This window comes from Chlamydotis macqueenii, chromosome 3 (assembly GCF_036417535.1).
Source record: "Chlamydotis macqueenii isolate bChlMac1 chromosome 3, bChlMac1.mat, whole genome shotgun sequence".
NCBI lineage: Eukaryota > Metazoa > Chordata > Aves > Otidiformes > Otididae > Chlamydotis > Chlamydotis macqueenii.
In genome coordinates this window covers 86,397,448-86,415,677 of record NC_141558.1, presented here as the reverse complement: position 1 = coordinate 86,415,677, position 18,230 = coordinate 86,397,448, and the positions used below count along the sequence as shown (strand labels likewise).

The following is an 18,230-nucleotide window of genomic DNA, read 5'->3' as shown; positions in this document are numbered from 1 at the left end:
TTATAGAATAATGAAATTTTATTTGAAGTAATGTAAGTGTGCTACTTTAAGTAACAATAGGAAATGTGACACAAGGGTTTTGAAAATGTTATTTACAGGGGTTTTCAGTGACCTTGTTCTTGGTCAGTACTGAAATAGCTACAGTAAGCAAATTGTTATTGTCAGGCAGAGCAAGGAGTGTTTGTTCTGTGGGGAAGCTGGTATCAGAGGATACTTCTGTAGATGATAATGAAATTCTTTTTTCATCAATTCAGAATTGTGCAACGGTTTTGGAGGTGGTGGAATCACGTGCTGTAAAAATAGCAGATTTTTTTCCTGGCAGTCACGTCAAGTGTTACAAGCCTGGTTAATAGTTACTGCAGATTCTTCTCACTTTTATACAAAACTGCATTTCTCTTCCTTGAAAAGATGTCTGCATATATAGTTGTTACTGATCTGGATCTTAAGTTGAAGGTCATCTGTAATAATGTTATGCTTGTTGTCTTGCTACCCTTTGTTTATTAGTAATTAATGATTTTTCTTCCTGAATAATAGGCAAAATCTGGTAGTCAAATCTGGAGCTTCCTGTGTAGGAAGAATAATTGTGTAGAGTCAGGAGAAAGAAGGCCTATTATAGAATGTTACCTTTAAGCAAGGGGTATCTTTTTTGAGAGAAAAACACCTTAAAACACAATGTCATCAGACATCCTGGAAGGGGGTTGGCGGGGGGAGGATGGACAAAAAAAAACCTCCACAAAAACCAACACAACCCCAAATAAACGAAACCCAAAAAACTTGATCATGTTGAACATCCCAATAATTTTACCAACATAGCAGTCTTGTTATCTAACTTGATAGTGGTTCCTCAATGGTGAATACAGGTACTTGCAGCCATATTCTCAGTCTGTTTACCACCCTTGCAAATCTGTCTTTTTTTAATGTTCATTTTGCCATTTTTTTCCTAGTATTTTTTTTTCTGCTTGTTTGAAGAGAAAATGAAATGTATACGAAAAGCTCAGAATGTGCAACATGCAGATGACAATATTATTTGAAACTCTTTGTTAATAATGTGTTGCCATTTTAAAAAGTATGTCAATCATGAAGTATAACTGAGCATAAAGAACTCATTTCAGTTTTTCTTAATAAATGTGAAGAAAAAATGAAAAAAAAAAGCTGTATTTATGAATAAAAACCCTAGGAGATGAATGGCTTTCTGGTACCACATATGTTCACAATTATAAATAAAGTTCAGTTGTGTAGAAAACAATCTTTCTAATATTTGTGCTGGCTTGTTCATTCTCTTTACTTGGAGCTGAAGTGTGAAAGTGGTGAGCTCTGCTGATAGCTCATACAAGAATATACTGCAATAGTTATTTTATACTCCAGTCTAATTTTCAATTCATCAGGCTATTGTTGGTATTATTATTTTAGATGTATTAAGAAATAGCTTTTTATATATGTGTGTATGTTATGTATTGTTTATATATTTCTAAATATAATTTTCTACAGTACTTCTGAATCTGTTTTATGACTGGTTGTCTTCTCCTAATACAAATGCTTGTGCAAGTTCTACAGTGCATTCCCCTGAAGGCAGAGTGTCTGTTTATTCTGTAAGTGGACTAATGCATCTTTCTGTCTGTGTGTTATTTAAAAGAAAACAAAACATCATCTCCCAAGTGGAGTTTTATTGCCAGTCCATTATTGGAGCTTTAGGTTGCATTCACATATTTACTTAAAGGAAAGGTTTTATCCATTTCACACTAATTTATTATGCAAAATATAGTTATGTATGAATGACACTTGAAATGCCTTCAGTAAGCTATGAACCAGAAAAGTCCAGTGAAGAGTTCTCAATAAATCAGTAAATAAAATCTTTAAGTCTTGCAGTACTGTTCCATGATCACATATGAACAGTTTTTCCAGGCATGTGAAGAAAAAAATATAAAATGATGCAATAACTTCAAATAAACATTTCACTGTAGCAGTTTTGATGTCACAATATTTGTGTAATTTCCCACAGACTACTTTCAAAATGCATTTTCTTTTAAGCATGGGAATGTTTTCAGATTAAACTGGAGTAAGGTAAAAGTTTATTGTGTACGTTGGGATACTGATGGACTACTAGACATTTGATGTGACACTAACATAAATTTATGCTCTGTAAAATAAAAAGATGCTCTGGTAAAAAAAAAAAAGTGCAGATTGTACATTTAATGCAGTGTAGAAAGCAAACACTCTCCAAATAACTTTTTTGCTATTTCACGCTGCTAAATTATGGGAGCTGTAGGACTGAAGAATAAAGGAGTGTGTAGTATTGCCTATCAGCCAAAACAATTACTTTAAAGACTCTAATTTCTTCCTCTTAGCATGCTGTTAATTCTGATGCCTCTTGCAACATCCATAATTTACTTCCAACTCAAACCCTTCTATGATTTCTTATTAACGAAAACATCTGTTACAGACCAGAGAATAGAAAGTGTTTCTAACCTTGACCATTAAAATAAGCCAGAAGGAGAGCTTAAGTTTAAGACCCTTTGGGCGTTTCATGCATTTTAGGGTTTCTTACACCATAGCATGAGTGTAAATAAGAAGCAACTCTGGCTTAGCATTAAGTAAATTCATGTAATATTTTGACATGCTTGTCTTTATGACATTGTCTTTATGACATGCTGATATTGCTAATATTTGCCTTTACCTCAAGTTTCAACTGACTGTAATCACAGAAGTTACTTACAGAAGCTGAAAGGTTGTTCCTGCTTAGTGACCAGACCCCTTACAGTTAAGCAGGCAAAAGTTGAGGACTCAGTATTTCCTTAGATGTTTTGTTGGATATTGATGGCTAAAGTAAACTAAATACTGGAATTGGGGCTGTCTGATTTTTGTGTGTGTGTGTGTCACAGACTCAGGAGTATTTTTGGTGATGGAAGAGGTTGGATGTTCTAAATATTTTATAATTTTATCTTGAGGTAGTGGGTGTAATTAACATATCGGGAAGACGGACTCTTTCTGGTTGCTTACCCCAACCTAGCAACAGCAACTGGACAAATGTATGAGGGAGTCCTAGTCCTGTGCAGATGATGGTATTTCGTGTGACACCTCTGTTTTTATGGGTTAAAATTGGAAGCTGTAAAGGTAATGGCTTACATTATCAATGTTATTTTATGAGTAGAAATAGACAAAAGATTTGTCTTGGAAAAGAATTTTGTCTTCTGAAGTCTGGAAACATTTAATGTAAAACAAAGGTATCATGCCTATATATGCACATAATCATTGTTTTGTTTCCAAAGAAATCCTAAGTAACAAAACAAAAATAATACTCTTGCTATTAACATCCAGTGCATGAGAGCTGTGCCTGAGATTTTCTACCCCTGCTCAGCTGTTTGAGATGCTGGGTACAACCCTTTAACTCAACAAAGCAAAAGGATTTTGGAGCTAGAAGACTGGCAGTGTTGCTGCTTACTATTAGCCGCTTTTCTACCATGCAGTAAGTTTATTGGATGTATTTCATGCATTTTCTCAATAAATCTTTCCTTCTGTTACTTCTCCATGCAGGAAATGGCTAATTTTCACATCTTATTTTCCTGCTGACTCCACCTTAGAACTGACACCTGGATGTCTTGCACTTTAAAAAAAAAAAAGGGGGGGGGGGGCGGACAATGTTGAGAAGAAAAATAAATAAAACATGTTTTCTGACACATGGAGAAAGTTTGTTTCCTAAACCTGTGTACCAGTTGAAGTTTCTGTAAAAATTTCCGAAGTTGCATTTCATTCTCTAGGCAAGGGGATTGTGGATTTGATGGATTTCTGATCAGTCATTGTGCATTTTGGCACAGATTTTGCTAGCATAGTGAAAGTCTCAGTAAAAATGAAGGAAAACATTAATTTAAATGAAAATGTTTTGCATGCATCTCTAGTTAAACAGAAACTTCTGGAAACTATCGTTAATATCTTGCCAACTCTTGTTCTGTTTTTCCCTCATTGAGACTATTAGGAGACGTCATTGTTCTGTCAACAGAATTACATTCTGATTTTAATCAGAATAAAGGCTCCCCTTCAAAACTTGCCAGAGTCTTCCGTGTATTGTGTGTGTATTTTTGTTCTGTTTTATTTGTTAAGCAGTTAGGGCTTAACTGGATTTATTCAGACACAGCTCTCCTATAATTGTTGCCAGCTTTTATTGTGCTTGGAGGGAGATCAAGGTGATCTGCAAGTTATTTGTGTTAATGAGAGTCCTGGTTAAGAGAAGCCAAATGGCATCCACTGATATGCAGAAAAAAAGATAATACAGCTCATCCAGTATGTCCTTAGATACGTATTTGTACCACGTAAATAATGGACCACGTATCATAAAGCAATATTTCAGAAATCTGTTGATAATTTAGGTCAAATTTATTATGTAAACTATGTTAAGGGAATAGGTCATGTATTGCTGTTGACACCACATTACTGAGGCGACTTAATAATTTGCCATCGTAAGTAAGCAGTACAACTTCAGTTACAGTTAGTACGTCTCGGGCGCTTGAGATCAGCCGTCTCAACATGTTCCTCAAGTATTCTTGTCTGCAGTGAAAAACTGGTTAAAAACGGGGGGTGGAGACGTTCTCAAGTTTCACACAACTGCACAGGCTAAGACTTTTTTGAAAGTTAATTGATTTGCAGTCTGAGTAAAAGTTGGTTCTGAACCACAAGGATTCATGAAAGCAAAGAGTATTTAGCAGTCATGGTGGGTTTTGCTGCTTGTGAGAGCTCTGAACTGTTTCTCTAGTAAGCTTGTTGGGAAATGCTGTCACTCAGTGACCATTTTTGACAGCCTTTTGTGCTCTCTTTGAAGTTGGAGAATTTATCAACAGGTTGCAGAAGTGAATCGTTTTTCAGGAGGAAAAAAGAAACATACCTCGGTCAGTGTGCTCCTAAACTTGCAGCTTTGGCAGACACAGTGTAGCACTAGTACTTACCACGTTATCACTGTAGGACTCTCAGGGCTTGTATTATATAGACCATTTTGTAAAAAAAAAAAAAGTTTTCCATTTCTCTGTAAATGCCTTTTCTGTATGACACTGAGCTAGTGCAGCCTCAGTAGAGAATTTGGAGCTATCTAGCGAAAAAAAAAAAACCAACACAAAAACCAACCAACCACTGAGAATTTTTAACTTGCTAAATTTTAATTTATTTCATAGTATCTATTGCTGTTCTGTAACTGCACTTTTAATGCATTTTATAGATTGCTCACAGTGTATAATATTGAGTGCAACCATTATTTTTACTCTGCTCCTTGAAGATGGAGTTGCTCCCATTTCTGATACATGCACACAACACAGCTTTACTTCTGAGCGCTGCCTTGGATGCAATCTTACCTAAAACACTTACAGTCTTTGTAGCCATCTTGTATTTGCAGGCAACATTTGAGATTTTAATTTGTTTTCTATACTAGTTATTCACAGACTGGTTCCCAAAACGTCTCCACCTGTGGGCTCCTCTTCTGTCAGGACTGTGGCTTCTGTAGAGGCGTTGGGTATCTTCTGGGCTGGTGGCTCCAGTTCTAGTTGCTGCAGCTGTCTGAAGCTTTCTTGATTGCACAAACACACTGGAGCCCAGCTTGTGTGAAACTTTGTTGATAACTAGTGAAGCCTGAGTAGGACATCTTCCTGGCTCCAGTAACTCATCCCTGACAATGAGCATCCCACTGGTTTTTGAGCTGTGTTGTGCAGGTGGACGATTTCCTGTCTGCTTCCTCCTCCTCTTTGGCTTTGAGCTTGTTCCTCTCCAAGCTAGACTTCTGGCTGAGCCTTCCACAGCAGAAATCACAGCTTAATCTCTGTGACAAATCACTCAAATCCTAAATTAATGTTTAGGGACTGTTTGATTGTAGTACTTCCTAATCCCAGTGAGTCATGTTGGCAACCTGTGTTTCTAACACATTGTCATCTGCACGTATTTATGAACTGCTCTGTTTTCCTCTCTGTCATGCCATAATAATGAGCAACCAATACTCATCTATGTATGTGTTTGCATAATGAATAAATTCTGCCTTTGTATGTCATTGTTTAAAAAGATGTGTTTAGGAATACCAAGAGGTGGTACGCTTAATCTTCGGCTGTCTCTTTGCAAGGAAGAGGCGCCTTTGCATTGTGAGAGGTACTGGATTTTAAGCAAATGAAAATCCACTTGGCTGGGGGGGCCATTCTCCAGGGGTATCCAGTGGCAGAGCTGTGCTCGACTGAAATCCAGTAGTGTAGCTGGTAGGAACTGAGACTGATGTTGCAATTGATCAGATATCAGGACTGTGGGTTTGGGAAAGCCCTTGAGGGCGGATTTGCTTAAAAAGGAAGAATATTTCTACTCAGACCTGAATCTGGTTTAGAGGCAAGGTAAGCCTGAGGATGGCATCTATCAAAGATGTGGGATTTGGACTATGGGGGCAGTTTGGGGACTTGGCATGACTTGACATCTGCTGACCAAAAAGAAAACAAAAGGAAAACTTTGAAGTCAAATCATTTGACCATATGTAAATATATTGTAGTGATTTACCTCCCATATCTAACTCTATGGTTGTAGATCAATGAGCAGCTTTTAATGCCAGTGTTGGAGTAAGTGAAGAAAAGAGGAAGAAGGTAAAAAAACCTCGCACACACACACCCCACACACCAAACCCTCATCAAATGAGTGATGCACATCCCTCACCAATTCCTCCATGCTAACCTGGAACCATAGCTGTCTACACTAGCTTCACCAAAACTGTTACAAGTGGGATTTTATAAAACAGTAGTGAGAAGTATTGTTTTTAGAGAAGTGTAACGTTTCCTTAGACTTGTATTACGTGCCTTAATTCTTCCCTCATTGGGTGTTTTCTCCTTTATGCTTTTGTACGTGCTTTGTGTCAACTAAAATGATGCTATGTGCTGTATACTGATATACACAGTGGTAAGCTTTGGATGCTCTTGAACAGCTGTGGAAACAAGAACTTTGTGTAGTTCTGAAATCATTTGTTTTTCTTCAACAACCAGTAACTTTTAAGATACTTTAAATGTGAAACAAAAACTTGAAGGCTACTCTAACTTCATGTTGTATGAGAGATACAAGTGATCGGAATGATGATACCTCTGGCAGCGTTTTGGGGTTATTTTTGTTATGCTCAAGTTTTTCACATAGCGTCAGATGATTAGATTGACCAAGTGAGATGACGTATGAAATCTTGGTTTTGATAGATTTCCAGAAGAAGCAGCCAGATGATGACTCTACTCCCAGCACAAGCAACAGCCAGTCAGATTTGTTCTCTGGAGAAACGAACAGTGACAACAGCAATACCTCTCTAACCACGCAGGCCGCTAACTCCAACCAGCAACTTTTGACAGAACTGAATGTAACTTCACCGAGCAAAGAGGAATGTAAGTGCACAAGTCCTAAGTAACAGCAAAGGAGGCATAAACATTTTATTTTGATCTCAGGTTTATGTTTTACTGACTCCTTTTGGACATGAATGCCTTGACTTCTGGGGCAAAGGGAGAGGTTAGAAGTTACTCACAAAATAGACATTGATGGCTTTAACTGAAGAACAAGTTAAAAGAGGTCACGGAAGTTTCTAAGTAACTTCACAGCTGTTTGAACTGCAGTACACAATTTAATTACAATTTTGAGGCAGTCTCGTTTTGAGAAACTTTTTCTTGCAGTGCTGGTAAATTAATATATATATTCTAGGATAAACACCTTTCTTCTTTATTGAACTGTGTAAGGCAAAAATTTTCCCTGAAGGTAAGATAAGATGTTAAAGATTAGCAAACACAGTGAGATAAAATAGTATTTTAAGTTCTTCTAAGACTCTATATATTCTGTGTCTAGTATATGGAGTTTTAAAATCTGTGTTCTACAACTTAAGCTAAACTGTATAATTTGTAGTTTCATTTTCCTTTTGCATTATTTTGGAAGATACTTTATGCAGAGAATCCTTCTTGAGCTGAGTTTGCTTGTGCCTCTTTGCTGGTAAATAGACATACACATAGCAAGAAAAACATGCTCATTTTTTAGTAGGGAATCTGCTAGAGGTGCTCTGGTTCTTTAAAAATTGAGACAACTGCTGGAAATAATGCTGACAAAGCACTAGGACTAAAATATCTTTCATATGCTACACTTGTTTTCAGTTGTTTTGACTATTTGCATAGGATAGTTTTGTTGAGTTACTACTATTTATTCTGTTTACAGGTATGTAGACTTTGCATATATATTCTTTTTACTTCTGCAGATTGACTGTGGACCAAGCACAAAGTGTCATTTGGGAATTGTGGTAGTTTATTAAACTAAAATAAAATTTTAAAACTAAATTATTGTTTTCTATCTGTATATGAGAATACTGTGAAAAATACAGCAGGGTTCAAATGTGAATGTTCTGATACCAGCTCTTGTAATAAGAGTGATCTTGCCCTGTAACTCTTGTTTCTCCTTCATATACACAGTTGCTGCTGACCACCCATCATCTCTTGCTTCTGTCCAGGGGAAACCTGTAGTCTGCTGTGAAAACAAGGCCTTAAAACAACTTTCCTAGAGAATTCAGCAAAGCATTCTTGAGCAGCACATTTGGGCCTTCACAGGGCAGGGGGCTTCAGCACCTCTGCTGGTTATTAGCCAGAATCTACTATTTGGTGTTCAAGGGTGCTTCACCAGTGCTTACTGTGTTAGATTTTCCAAAAATTTGTTCTGTTAGGAATTAAATTGTATTACAAAAAAGTGTTTCTGTTGTGGCTGAGAAGATCTTGAGGGTAAGTAGGAAGGTGATTACAGGGATGGGATAAAGGGAAGGAAATTAAATAGTGTCCTTCATCCTGAATTGCAGTAAGCTTGTGAACATACACTGAAGGTGATAGATATTAGGCAGCACAGCCTGCAAAGCATTTGAAAATATTACCTATAAAAAAATTCTTTATGACTTCCTGCTGGGGTGATTTTAAGTGAAATACAGTGGAGAGATTTATTTACAGCTTGAGCTCTCTCAGTCTTCTCTCACATCCCCACTGCCTCTTTAATGAAGCTTAATATCGTTTATCAGAAATAATTATACACAGATGGAGCTTTTCTGATGGATAATAGCCTCAGCATGGAAGATTCTTTCCTGTAATGAAGAATACCCAAACTTTAAATGTCTTTTTGATTTTAATTTGAGGATGTCTTTTTCTATGCAATATTTATTTATTTTGTGCAAGTTCTTTAAAGTGTGTACTGCTCTCATTACAGCTGTGTTGTTCAGAGACTGATATTTTGTAGTGCTATGTGATGATGTATAGCTATGTGCTGTTCTGAATAGAACTGTGGTAATTCGCTACAAATCAATGTATGGGAGGATCATTATGGTAATCCCTGTCAAAGTGTGGAAAGATTGGAGTACTTGGGAAGGATTCTCATGGTGCATTCCATTCCCCTCTCTTTCCTTGCAAGCTTTTGAGAAGTGTCTCACATTAAGACATTTGCTGTAGTACTTCAGTCCGTAGGGTAAAGAGATTGAGCAGAATTGCAGCAAGTCATTTAGGCAATTAACAAATTCCATTCGTGTTACGGCAACTGAAGAGAACCATAGAAATCTCATGTGGCAAGATTCGTTATTCTGTGTCAGAGAAAGTGAAGGGGCTTTTTGTACTTGTTTTTAAGTAGTTGTTTCCTTTTCTTAATACAGAATGAATGATATAGAAGAAAAGTTCCTTGGACTGGATTGTGCAGGAGTTCAGTTTGACAATATGTGGTTATTTCTGCCTTTTTTTTTTTTGTTACTGTTTTGATTTTTAAGAGTTGTATTTGGATTCCTGAGTGTCTTATACACATAACCAGGTTGTAGTGACTTTCTGTCTCCTGCCACCCTTGATTCTGAACAGTGACCTACCACAGTGGCTGCTTTTGCTGATTAATATCTTTCCCCTTGTAGATGAAAGGTAGTTCTCAGTCTTACAGTTACAGTCAACAAAAATGTGTTTATTCCTAGAGACTGTGATGCAAGCTTGAGGACTTTTTTTTTTTTTCCTTCTTCATCGATGCTTTGTTTTTATGAAGTATTACTTTTCACCAATTTAAAAAAACTACTGTTGCGATTTAAGAGGGAGGGGAAAATATTCTGTGAATTCTTTTTATCTTTTCCCCCACATATGCTTCTTAAATTGCCTTTTTCTGTCTAGAACATTCAGGTCTCATCAGTTGCAGTAAATTTTCTGAAATATGCTTTTGCAAACAAGGAGTGTATTGATATTGGGACAGCTTTACTAAGTCTAGATTTGCATGGATTTTAATGATCTGTGCCATAATAGATAGTTAAATAAGTCTGACTTTTGTTTCTCTGTTCAAATTGTTGTATAGTTTTCATCTATTCTCATTTTTCCCTTCCATCTCCTCTCTTCATTTAGGAGATCCTAATGATAGTTACTTTAGTGTCAGCCACCATATGACCCAGTTGCTCTGTCAAAGATTTCCTGTTCTTATGGGTGAGCAGGGGTTTTGTTTATTTTTAGCAGATAGGAAAAAAAAAAAAGGATTTTACAATGGCCCTCAGTTCTCTTTCCCTACCTCCAGCCACCAGCACTCTTTATAAAAAAAAAAAAAAAAAAAAAATTAGCTTATTAAGGAAGGTCTATGTATTTTGGTAAAGAAAAGGTCAGACTGCACATGAAATAATTTTGCTTAGTTTCAGGCCTTTATTGCTTTCTTTGGCACTGTCACATTATTTTTCTGTCACTGTATGAGTAGAGCTAAAGCTGACACTGTGCAGGTTTAAAACTAACTGTGTTGTTATGTGACAAGAAAAATGCCTATGTGAACAAGTTCGACTCTGGCAGCTGGATCAGATTTGGTATTTCAGTAGTTCTTGGCTTCAGTTGACATTTTCGGTTTTATTTTAATTATCTGCTTAACTCTTCCTGGCCTCCTTGAATTAGCAAGAAGCACAACTGAAAAAGGACAAAAGGAATATCTGATGTTTCTAGAACACTTAAATGCTCTACATTTCTACATTGAAGGCTTTATAAAAAGATAGACAAACATCTGAGATATTGCTGTAAATGTCAAAAAATACATTGATTTCAGCCCGGAAAAGTGATAATCACTGACCACACCTTGCCTCTGTGTTTGCTGAATTTTAGATATCTAAATAGGAATTTTTCAGGATTGAATGCCTGTAAATTTTGGCTAGTTTATTGTATACCCTCCAGGATTTGAACTGTTGCATGTCAAGCTAAGTATTTAAAACATCATTAGTTTATCTCAAACACTTAAATTTGCAAGACAAGTTTGAAGAATGTTTTAAAGCATTGCTTATTTAATTAAGCATTTGCATATGCTGCAAGTACTGAAATACCCATGACTATAAAGTTATTTCGGTGAAGTTACTTTATGTACCTAAAGCAGATGCACCAAGCTTCTGTAAAACAGCTCTGGCAGAAAGGCGAGAGTTTTTTTTCTACTGCACCTATTGGATGCTTATACTCTGAATTTCATGGCTTGTTGAAGCATGATTGTGTAAAAAGCCATATAGGCTATAGTACTAGAAAAACAATGACATTTTTTCTGTCTTTGGAATAATAATTTTTAAAAATTTTGTCAGTTTTTTCAACAAAACCTTATGGAAAAATGAATAAACAAGTGTATCCTTTCTTTTCTTTCTTTTTTTTTTTTTTTTTTGTTGTTGATTAGCTTTCTCTCTGATACTATGCAAAAGGTTTTTACCAATTTATAATGAATTCACAGTTTCTGCATTTTGCCTGGCTTTGTCAGCAGAGTCAGAGACTACGGCTTTCCTGTGTATGCTCTGAAAATACTTCATATTTTGAATTATTATTGTGATATCCTTAATTGTATTTTTTTGCCTTTTAAATAAGGACAGTGATTTCTAAAATGACCATTGCTCTTGTATGCTGTGTATTGTATACTTTTCTAAATGCCTTGGCTTTGAGAATTCAGGCTTTGAGAATTCAGTTGCTCATTGCAGTAGGAGTCCGTTTTGTACATCCTTTCATTTTTTCTAATTCTGACTGTGGGTAACTTTGCTTTCTGGTTCATCTTGGCTGAAAGTTATGCGCGTACCCACTTCTATAAAGTATTAAATGTCTAAACAAAACAAGCTAGCTGTCTGTTTTTGTCTTGGTTGTCATAGATGGTTGTAGAAAAGAATTTGCTTTTTTGCTAACCTGATACTGATTTGTAGGTTTTTCTCTGATCCAGAGGAATGCAGTAACTGTTAAAATTATATTGAGCTACAAAACTAGCCTGCATGGCCCACATGATTGCAATTAAACTTGTATCCAAACATAACTGAGAGAGCTGCAGCTAGGTAATGATTATGATGAATAATTCTTATTTTCCTTATCAACTCAGAAGATTGTCATGTGTTCGTTCTTGTACTCAATTTTGTGTGCCTTGTATCAGAGCAAGAGGGGACACATCTCTAATACAGAATATGCATCTGGCTGTTTTTTGATATTACAGTCATCTTTGGATTTCTATGTCACAGAATAAGAATTAGCTGTTTTCTCAGGCCCATTCTTCCATTGAGTTAGATAATAGTAAAAGGGGTTTTACATCTTAGGGTATTCATTTTTTAGGCTTGTTTTCATTAGATGCTATGTACAAATAGCCTTTTGGTAATGTTTTTAATGTTAAAATTAACAATAATTCAGTTTTTCATTTGGATAATCATCAAACCTGGATTTTCTTGAATATTCATCACAAAATATGTTTGTTTTGTTTTTTAAATATCAATGCAAACATTTTTCTCTGAGAATTTCCAAGAACGCTTTCAAATATGAAACCATACTGAGTTGTGGGCTATTTGAGTTGTCTTTTGAGAAATGCCACTAGTATTAGGTGCCAGTACAGAACACACAGGCAGTTAGAAATTTGAACAAAACAGTGTCTGGTAGCAGTGTCGCCTTCGTCATCATTTCATGGTGCGAGGATCTGTCTGTAAGTTTCAATTTAATCCCTATGGTCTCTGTTTCATTTAAAGAACATTTTAGTTCTTCTAACATCTTAAGCAAAGATCTGGTACGTAGATTTATGAAATGAACACTTCTTTCCACATCTGCAGCATGATAATTTTGAAACATAATGAAGACTAGCAGAGTAGTACCACTGTTAATTGTTCTCTCTGATTTATAGTCGCTTCACACTGCAGAGTAGGCAGTGTATCCTAGGGCCCCATTTATTAAAGTGAAAGGACCCCATGGAACATGAAACAGAAACACAGTCACATAAGAAAAATGTGGGTTAGAGCTGCACGGCTATCAAGGTTACATAAAAATTACTTATAAAAATATAATGTAACTGCCAGTTTCAAAAGCACATTTTTACACTTCAACTTACACCTGTAAAGCAGGAAAGTATCATGTGTGTTTTACAAATGAGGAAGCTGAGGAAAAGCAGGTAACGGAGTGAGACAGTAGCAGGGAAGAAAGTGGAATCTGAATCCTGTCTCTCTTCATTATAGTTGTTAAATTTACCAGCTGTTCAGCAGCAACAAAGCAGTCCACGTTTCACTTCCTTCTACAAAAGATGCATATGGATAAAAATCCATAAAAGTAAATAATGGCAGATTTGTACAGCTAGAATTTAAAAAGTAGGTGTTAGTATGGGCTGCAATCCTCTTATCTCTTTAGTAATGACAAAACTTAAATTATCATGCAGCTTACCCATTCTGCAGCAGACAAGGAATTCTTAAGTGCTGTAAAGTTCTTCTGCTTTTTTTTCCTTAAAGAGAGGATATTCTGTCTGTGCAGACTGAATTTAGAGATTTATGTTCCTGTTTGTTTATGTATTGGTGTTTGTAATCAATGACTGTTTTCAAACTCAGTTGTGTAGAGTCATTAGATGGTGTCTGTACCAATTCAGGAAATGCACAACTAGTACTGGTTTGGACAGGTTTCCAAAGGTGGGTTCTTTCCTGTCTTGCAAATAGCAATGGAATTCTCCCTGTCCTGACTACAACACTGCTGTCCAAGGAAATTCAGCTCTTATTTATTACCCTCTTCCAGCCCGTTGCACGTGGGGAGTTGGTGTGCCTTTTCTGGGAAGGAACCATCACAGTACCAAAAGCTCACGGCAACATTCGGACATCCTTATGTCACTCTGATCAAGTGTGATTGAGCTTCAGGCTCCTTTAGTTATTTTTCATGATTGTTTGTTACCTGACTTGCAGTTTGTGTGTTACCTGTAATTGTTTCAGTGTATTATTGTAATCTTACACTTTGTACTCTCGTACAAGCTTGGTTTCATTCCATTCTGCATCTCTTCCTGTGCTCAGCAAGTGCTTCCGAGTGCTGTTCAAATACACCTGACACATGTACTCTGGGTTCAAACTTAGCACTTCCTCAAACAGCAAAAAGAGGAGGGTTCCCTAGTATTTAACCTTTTCCTGCACAGGAAGTTCTGACTGAGTGGAGTCACTTCACTCTACGAAGATTTCAGGAAGGGGAAACAAGAAGTTACCCTGACTCAGGGGATGTCCTGCAGGACAGGTGGTACTTGGCAATTGTTACCGGCTTTCAGGAAGGGACATGTACAATGCAGAAAGGCATTCTAAAAGTCAATTTAAACATATAGAAATTATAATAGTCTATAATAGTAAACAACAGTAATATTAACATATGTAGAAATATAAATAATGCATAAAATTTTACTACTTTAGAGAGTTAGCAGAGAAACTGGTTTTGAACCTGTTTTTCCAAATTGATGTATTTGGAGTACAGTTAACAGTAAGTTACAGAAGGCTAGGGGTATCAGAAGCCAAAAACATAGCAGCTACATTAACAAGACCTTTTGTTTTAATATGTGATAATGGTTGAGTTGAAGGATCTTGTTGTGTCCTCTATTAATTCTGTGTTTGAATTTGCAAACTCAGTGGTTCTCACAATTTTCTGAATTTCTTCAGTGGCTTTCAGTATTTTTGCATTTTTAATCATCTTATCTTGGGATTACATTATTGCTACGCAGTGTCTGCTTTTGTTTGGAAGAGGAGTTGCAAATGCCAGAAACCATATACTAGAAAAAAAAAAACCAGGAACAGAAGCTATTGTTTAATCTGTTAATTGAATATAAACTAGAAAGATATGTTTATTCTTCTGTTTTCATCTCTTGTGCTGAGAAAAAATAGCAATCTGCAAGCCTGTGGGTTATGTTAGAAGCCAGACATGTGTGGCCTTTCACTGTGCACTGAAGTGTTATGTACCACAGATAAATTCCCTTGAAACACTTGTTTTGGGGGGAATGAAGGTGCAGATATATCCTGAATCATGCTAAGTAATAAGCCTCCCTTTGTGTATAGCCGAGAAGGACTGGTGTTCTACTGTTACCTAACTTCCCTTTTCTTTCATGAGGAATTTTTATCAAAGCTGTGGGAAATATACTGCCTTGTTTCAAATAACAGCTAATACAAGCATCTTTATATTATGTATACCAGAAGATTTGACATAATGACTTCCACCTAGAGTTGTGCACGGTCAAGCCCATACTACATAGTGTTGAATTATGCATGACATTTTTAATAGTGCAACAAAAACAATAGCAGAAGGAGGTGCTTCAAAGGACATGCCACCTTCGCCGGTTATTAGGCACTGGTGTACGTACGTGCAAATCCCAAGATATTCTTTGTTGAAACTCTGGTACTGTGCTGTACAAATTAAAGCTATATGAAAGTAATACCTAATGAAGGAATATTAAATAGAAGAAAGACTCTGACACAGGGAAGTGTAGAATACGTACCAACTTATTGTACTTTAGCGAGTAAGAAATAAAGATTTTATGTTTAGTCGGATACTGAACGCATCGGCTAGTGTAAATATTTACTGTACAATAATTGCAAGGATTAGTTTTATTTGATAGTCCACAGTGATGATGCCTGTCAATGTCTATTCAGTGAAAACTGGGAGAATGTAACTAAAATTATTTAAAGAGGAGCTGCTGCATCTTAAGAGGCAGCTGTGATCCAAAGTCAGTTCAGTGGAATTCCATGCCCTGGTTTACCCAAACTCTATATTGAAACCAGATACTATATACTTGGTCTTTGAAAGTTGAGACTGATGTAACAGACCTGCTGTGTAATTTTTTGAATATCTGAAAGATTGCAATGGAAAACTTGGTAAAGGTTCTGTTGCAGTATTGCAAGTCACCAAACCCTAGACTAGCCATTTTTTGAGCCTTTTACAATAGTATTGCTAGCACAGATCAAGCTGATATTTTACTTTTTTTTTTACATTCTAGCCTAGAAAAAGAGATGTAAAAAATTATTTCAGCTTACTTGACCATTTCTGGCTGTTGCAAAGCAACTGTCGCTTGTCAGCGATGTCAGGCATGGAGCAGGCACCAACGTGGTGATACCATGATGCTTGATTCATCCATCTGGGATGCTTTCCTGTTGGCCAGGGAAGGCACCCAGCCCATGCCTCCCAGTCCTCCTCACTGCAAAGGCAAGCTTGGGTCTTCTTATATGCAGACTTGACTCTGCAGAGAGATCCCCACTGGTCCCCTCCACTTACCTGTGGAGTTCAGCCATTTCTCACCAACTCCCTGCTGACCAGCCTGCCGAATCCAGCTGTCCCTCACAACACTGTCTACAACTTCTGCCAGCTTGCGGATGCTGTTGCCTGTCAGACGTGGCCATTTCCTAGGTCGTGTTCAATAGTTTCCTATCTCCTGTTCAGTTTGCTTAACCACAGGCCAGACCTCAGTGTTGCCTTGTAACAACCCCTTTAAAGATTACCTGTCGCACGGTTATGAAATGTGTACATTACCAGAGGGACTTTTGGAGAGAACAGAAAACTCAGTAAGTTTATTAGTTCTTCTTTGGAAAACTGAAAGTGTGTAAAACTTGAATAATTTCTTCACATTTTTCCCTCCCAATTGCAGAAATTTCTTTTCCTTTTTTTTTTTTTTTTTTTTTGTAGTTTTACTATGTTATGAGTTTTACAAGGTAGACAACATTACCCATGACCTGATATTTACTGAAAAATAGAAATTAAAGAAAAAACTGAAGGGGGAGTATGTTGGAGAGAAGCAAAAAGAAACAAGTTTACTACCAGGGCAGACTTGCAAATACTTGAAAAGAGAAAAACATTGCCAAAGCCACAGTGCTGCTTTCCAGATATGCAAAGACTGGGGAACAAAAAAGGAAGGGGAAAAAAGTATTTTTCAGGGCATAAAGACTTATGTTAAAGGTTATTCTGTCATACTAAGCTCTGTTGTATTGCCAGCATAGTACTACTACATCACCAGCAGTCCAGTGTAAACTTGATTATTGGTATTTTGATAGCCAAACTCTAGTAGATCTAACTTAATTTCAGGCTATCTAGCATCATGCAATTTATAATACCCAATTATTGAAGCTATGATGTGTTACTGCCACTGATAGTGCTACTGTCCATTTGTCTTGGGTTCAATATATGGAGTTTATTTTCATTTCTTTCTTTATTTTTACTGCAAGTTGCTGAGTACACTCAATTGGTTGTTATTTTAACAAGATCTCTGGAGAACTCTTCAACCATGATGCATGTTAAAAAAAAAGGCAAAAAGCAATTTACTGCCAACAAGATACCAGATGAGTGGGCAAGAGTCCAGAGTTCAATAAAAAAAAACTTAAACATGGAAAGAGTTTGTTAGAATATGCTTGTGCTACACCTTGAAAACATAATGAGAACAAAATAACAGGCAAAGTCATTATCTCAGTGGAGTCAGTGACAAGGTTTCTGTTGACATCAAGGAAGTGATCGCTTCGGACCTTGGGTTGCTTGTGGGTTAGTTAGGTGCACTTCTAGTTTTGTTCCAACATAAACAGTGCTTTTGTCAACGCTGGAAAAATTGCAGTTACAATGTGTATTTTCCTAAAACTGCCTCTTGAAATATTTATAAAGTATAACTCGTCTCTTTGTCCCAACTTCTTGTTTATTTTTTCAGCGCAAGACATATTTGGATTTGACTGGGAAAGAAACACTGAGAATAGTAGACTACTTCCATATGTGCTTTCCAAAGACGAGTGCTCCTCAGCATTTTATATTCCTAAGTATAATCTTGATGTAGTTGTAAATGTTAAGTATAGGTGGTATTTTGAGACATATGATCTTCTCTGTTTCCAGGTGGGCCATGCACAGGTACAGCTCATGCCTCGTTAACCACACCAACCAAAAGATCTTGCGACTCAGGTATGTGTTTTGTGGGGATCAAGGAATTAGGTTTTGCTTGATATGTAGCTGTATGGTTATAGTTTAGTAGTCAAGGGTAGTAACTGTATCTGGCAAATG

At 36.7% G+C, this 18,230-nt stretch overlaps 1 protein-coding gene across 2 annotated transcripts in view; it reads left to right on the top strand.

Moving 5' to 3' along the window:
• Positions 1-18,230, top strand: part of ZFAND3 (zinc finger AN1-type containing 3) — a 149,396-nt gene that overhangs the window by 85,880 nt on the left and 45,286 nt on the right. For both annotated transcript variants that reach the window (XM_086743562.1, XM_086743563.1), the window contains 2 exons: positions 7,185-7,364; positions 18,066-18,131. In XM_086743562.1, coding sequence (XP_086599688.1) covers positions 7,185-7,364; positions 18,066-18,131 — 246 coding nt within the window. The remainder of the gene's footprint in view (positions 1-7,184; positions 7,365-18,065; positions 18,132-18,230) is intronic.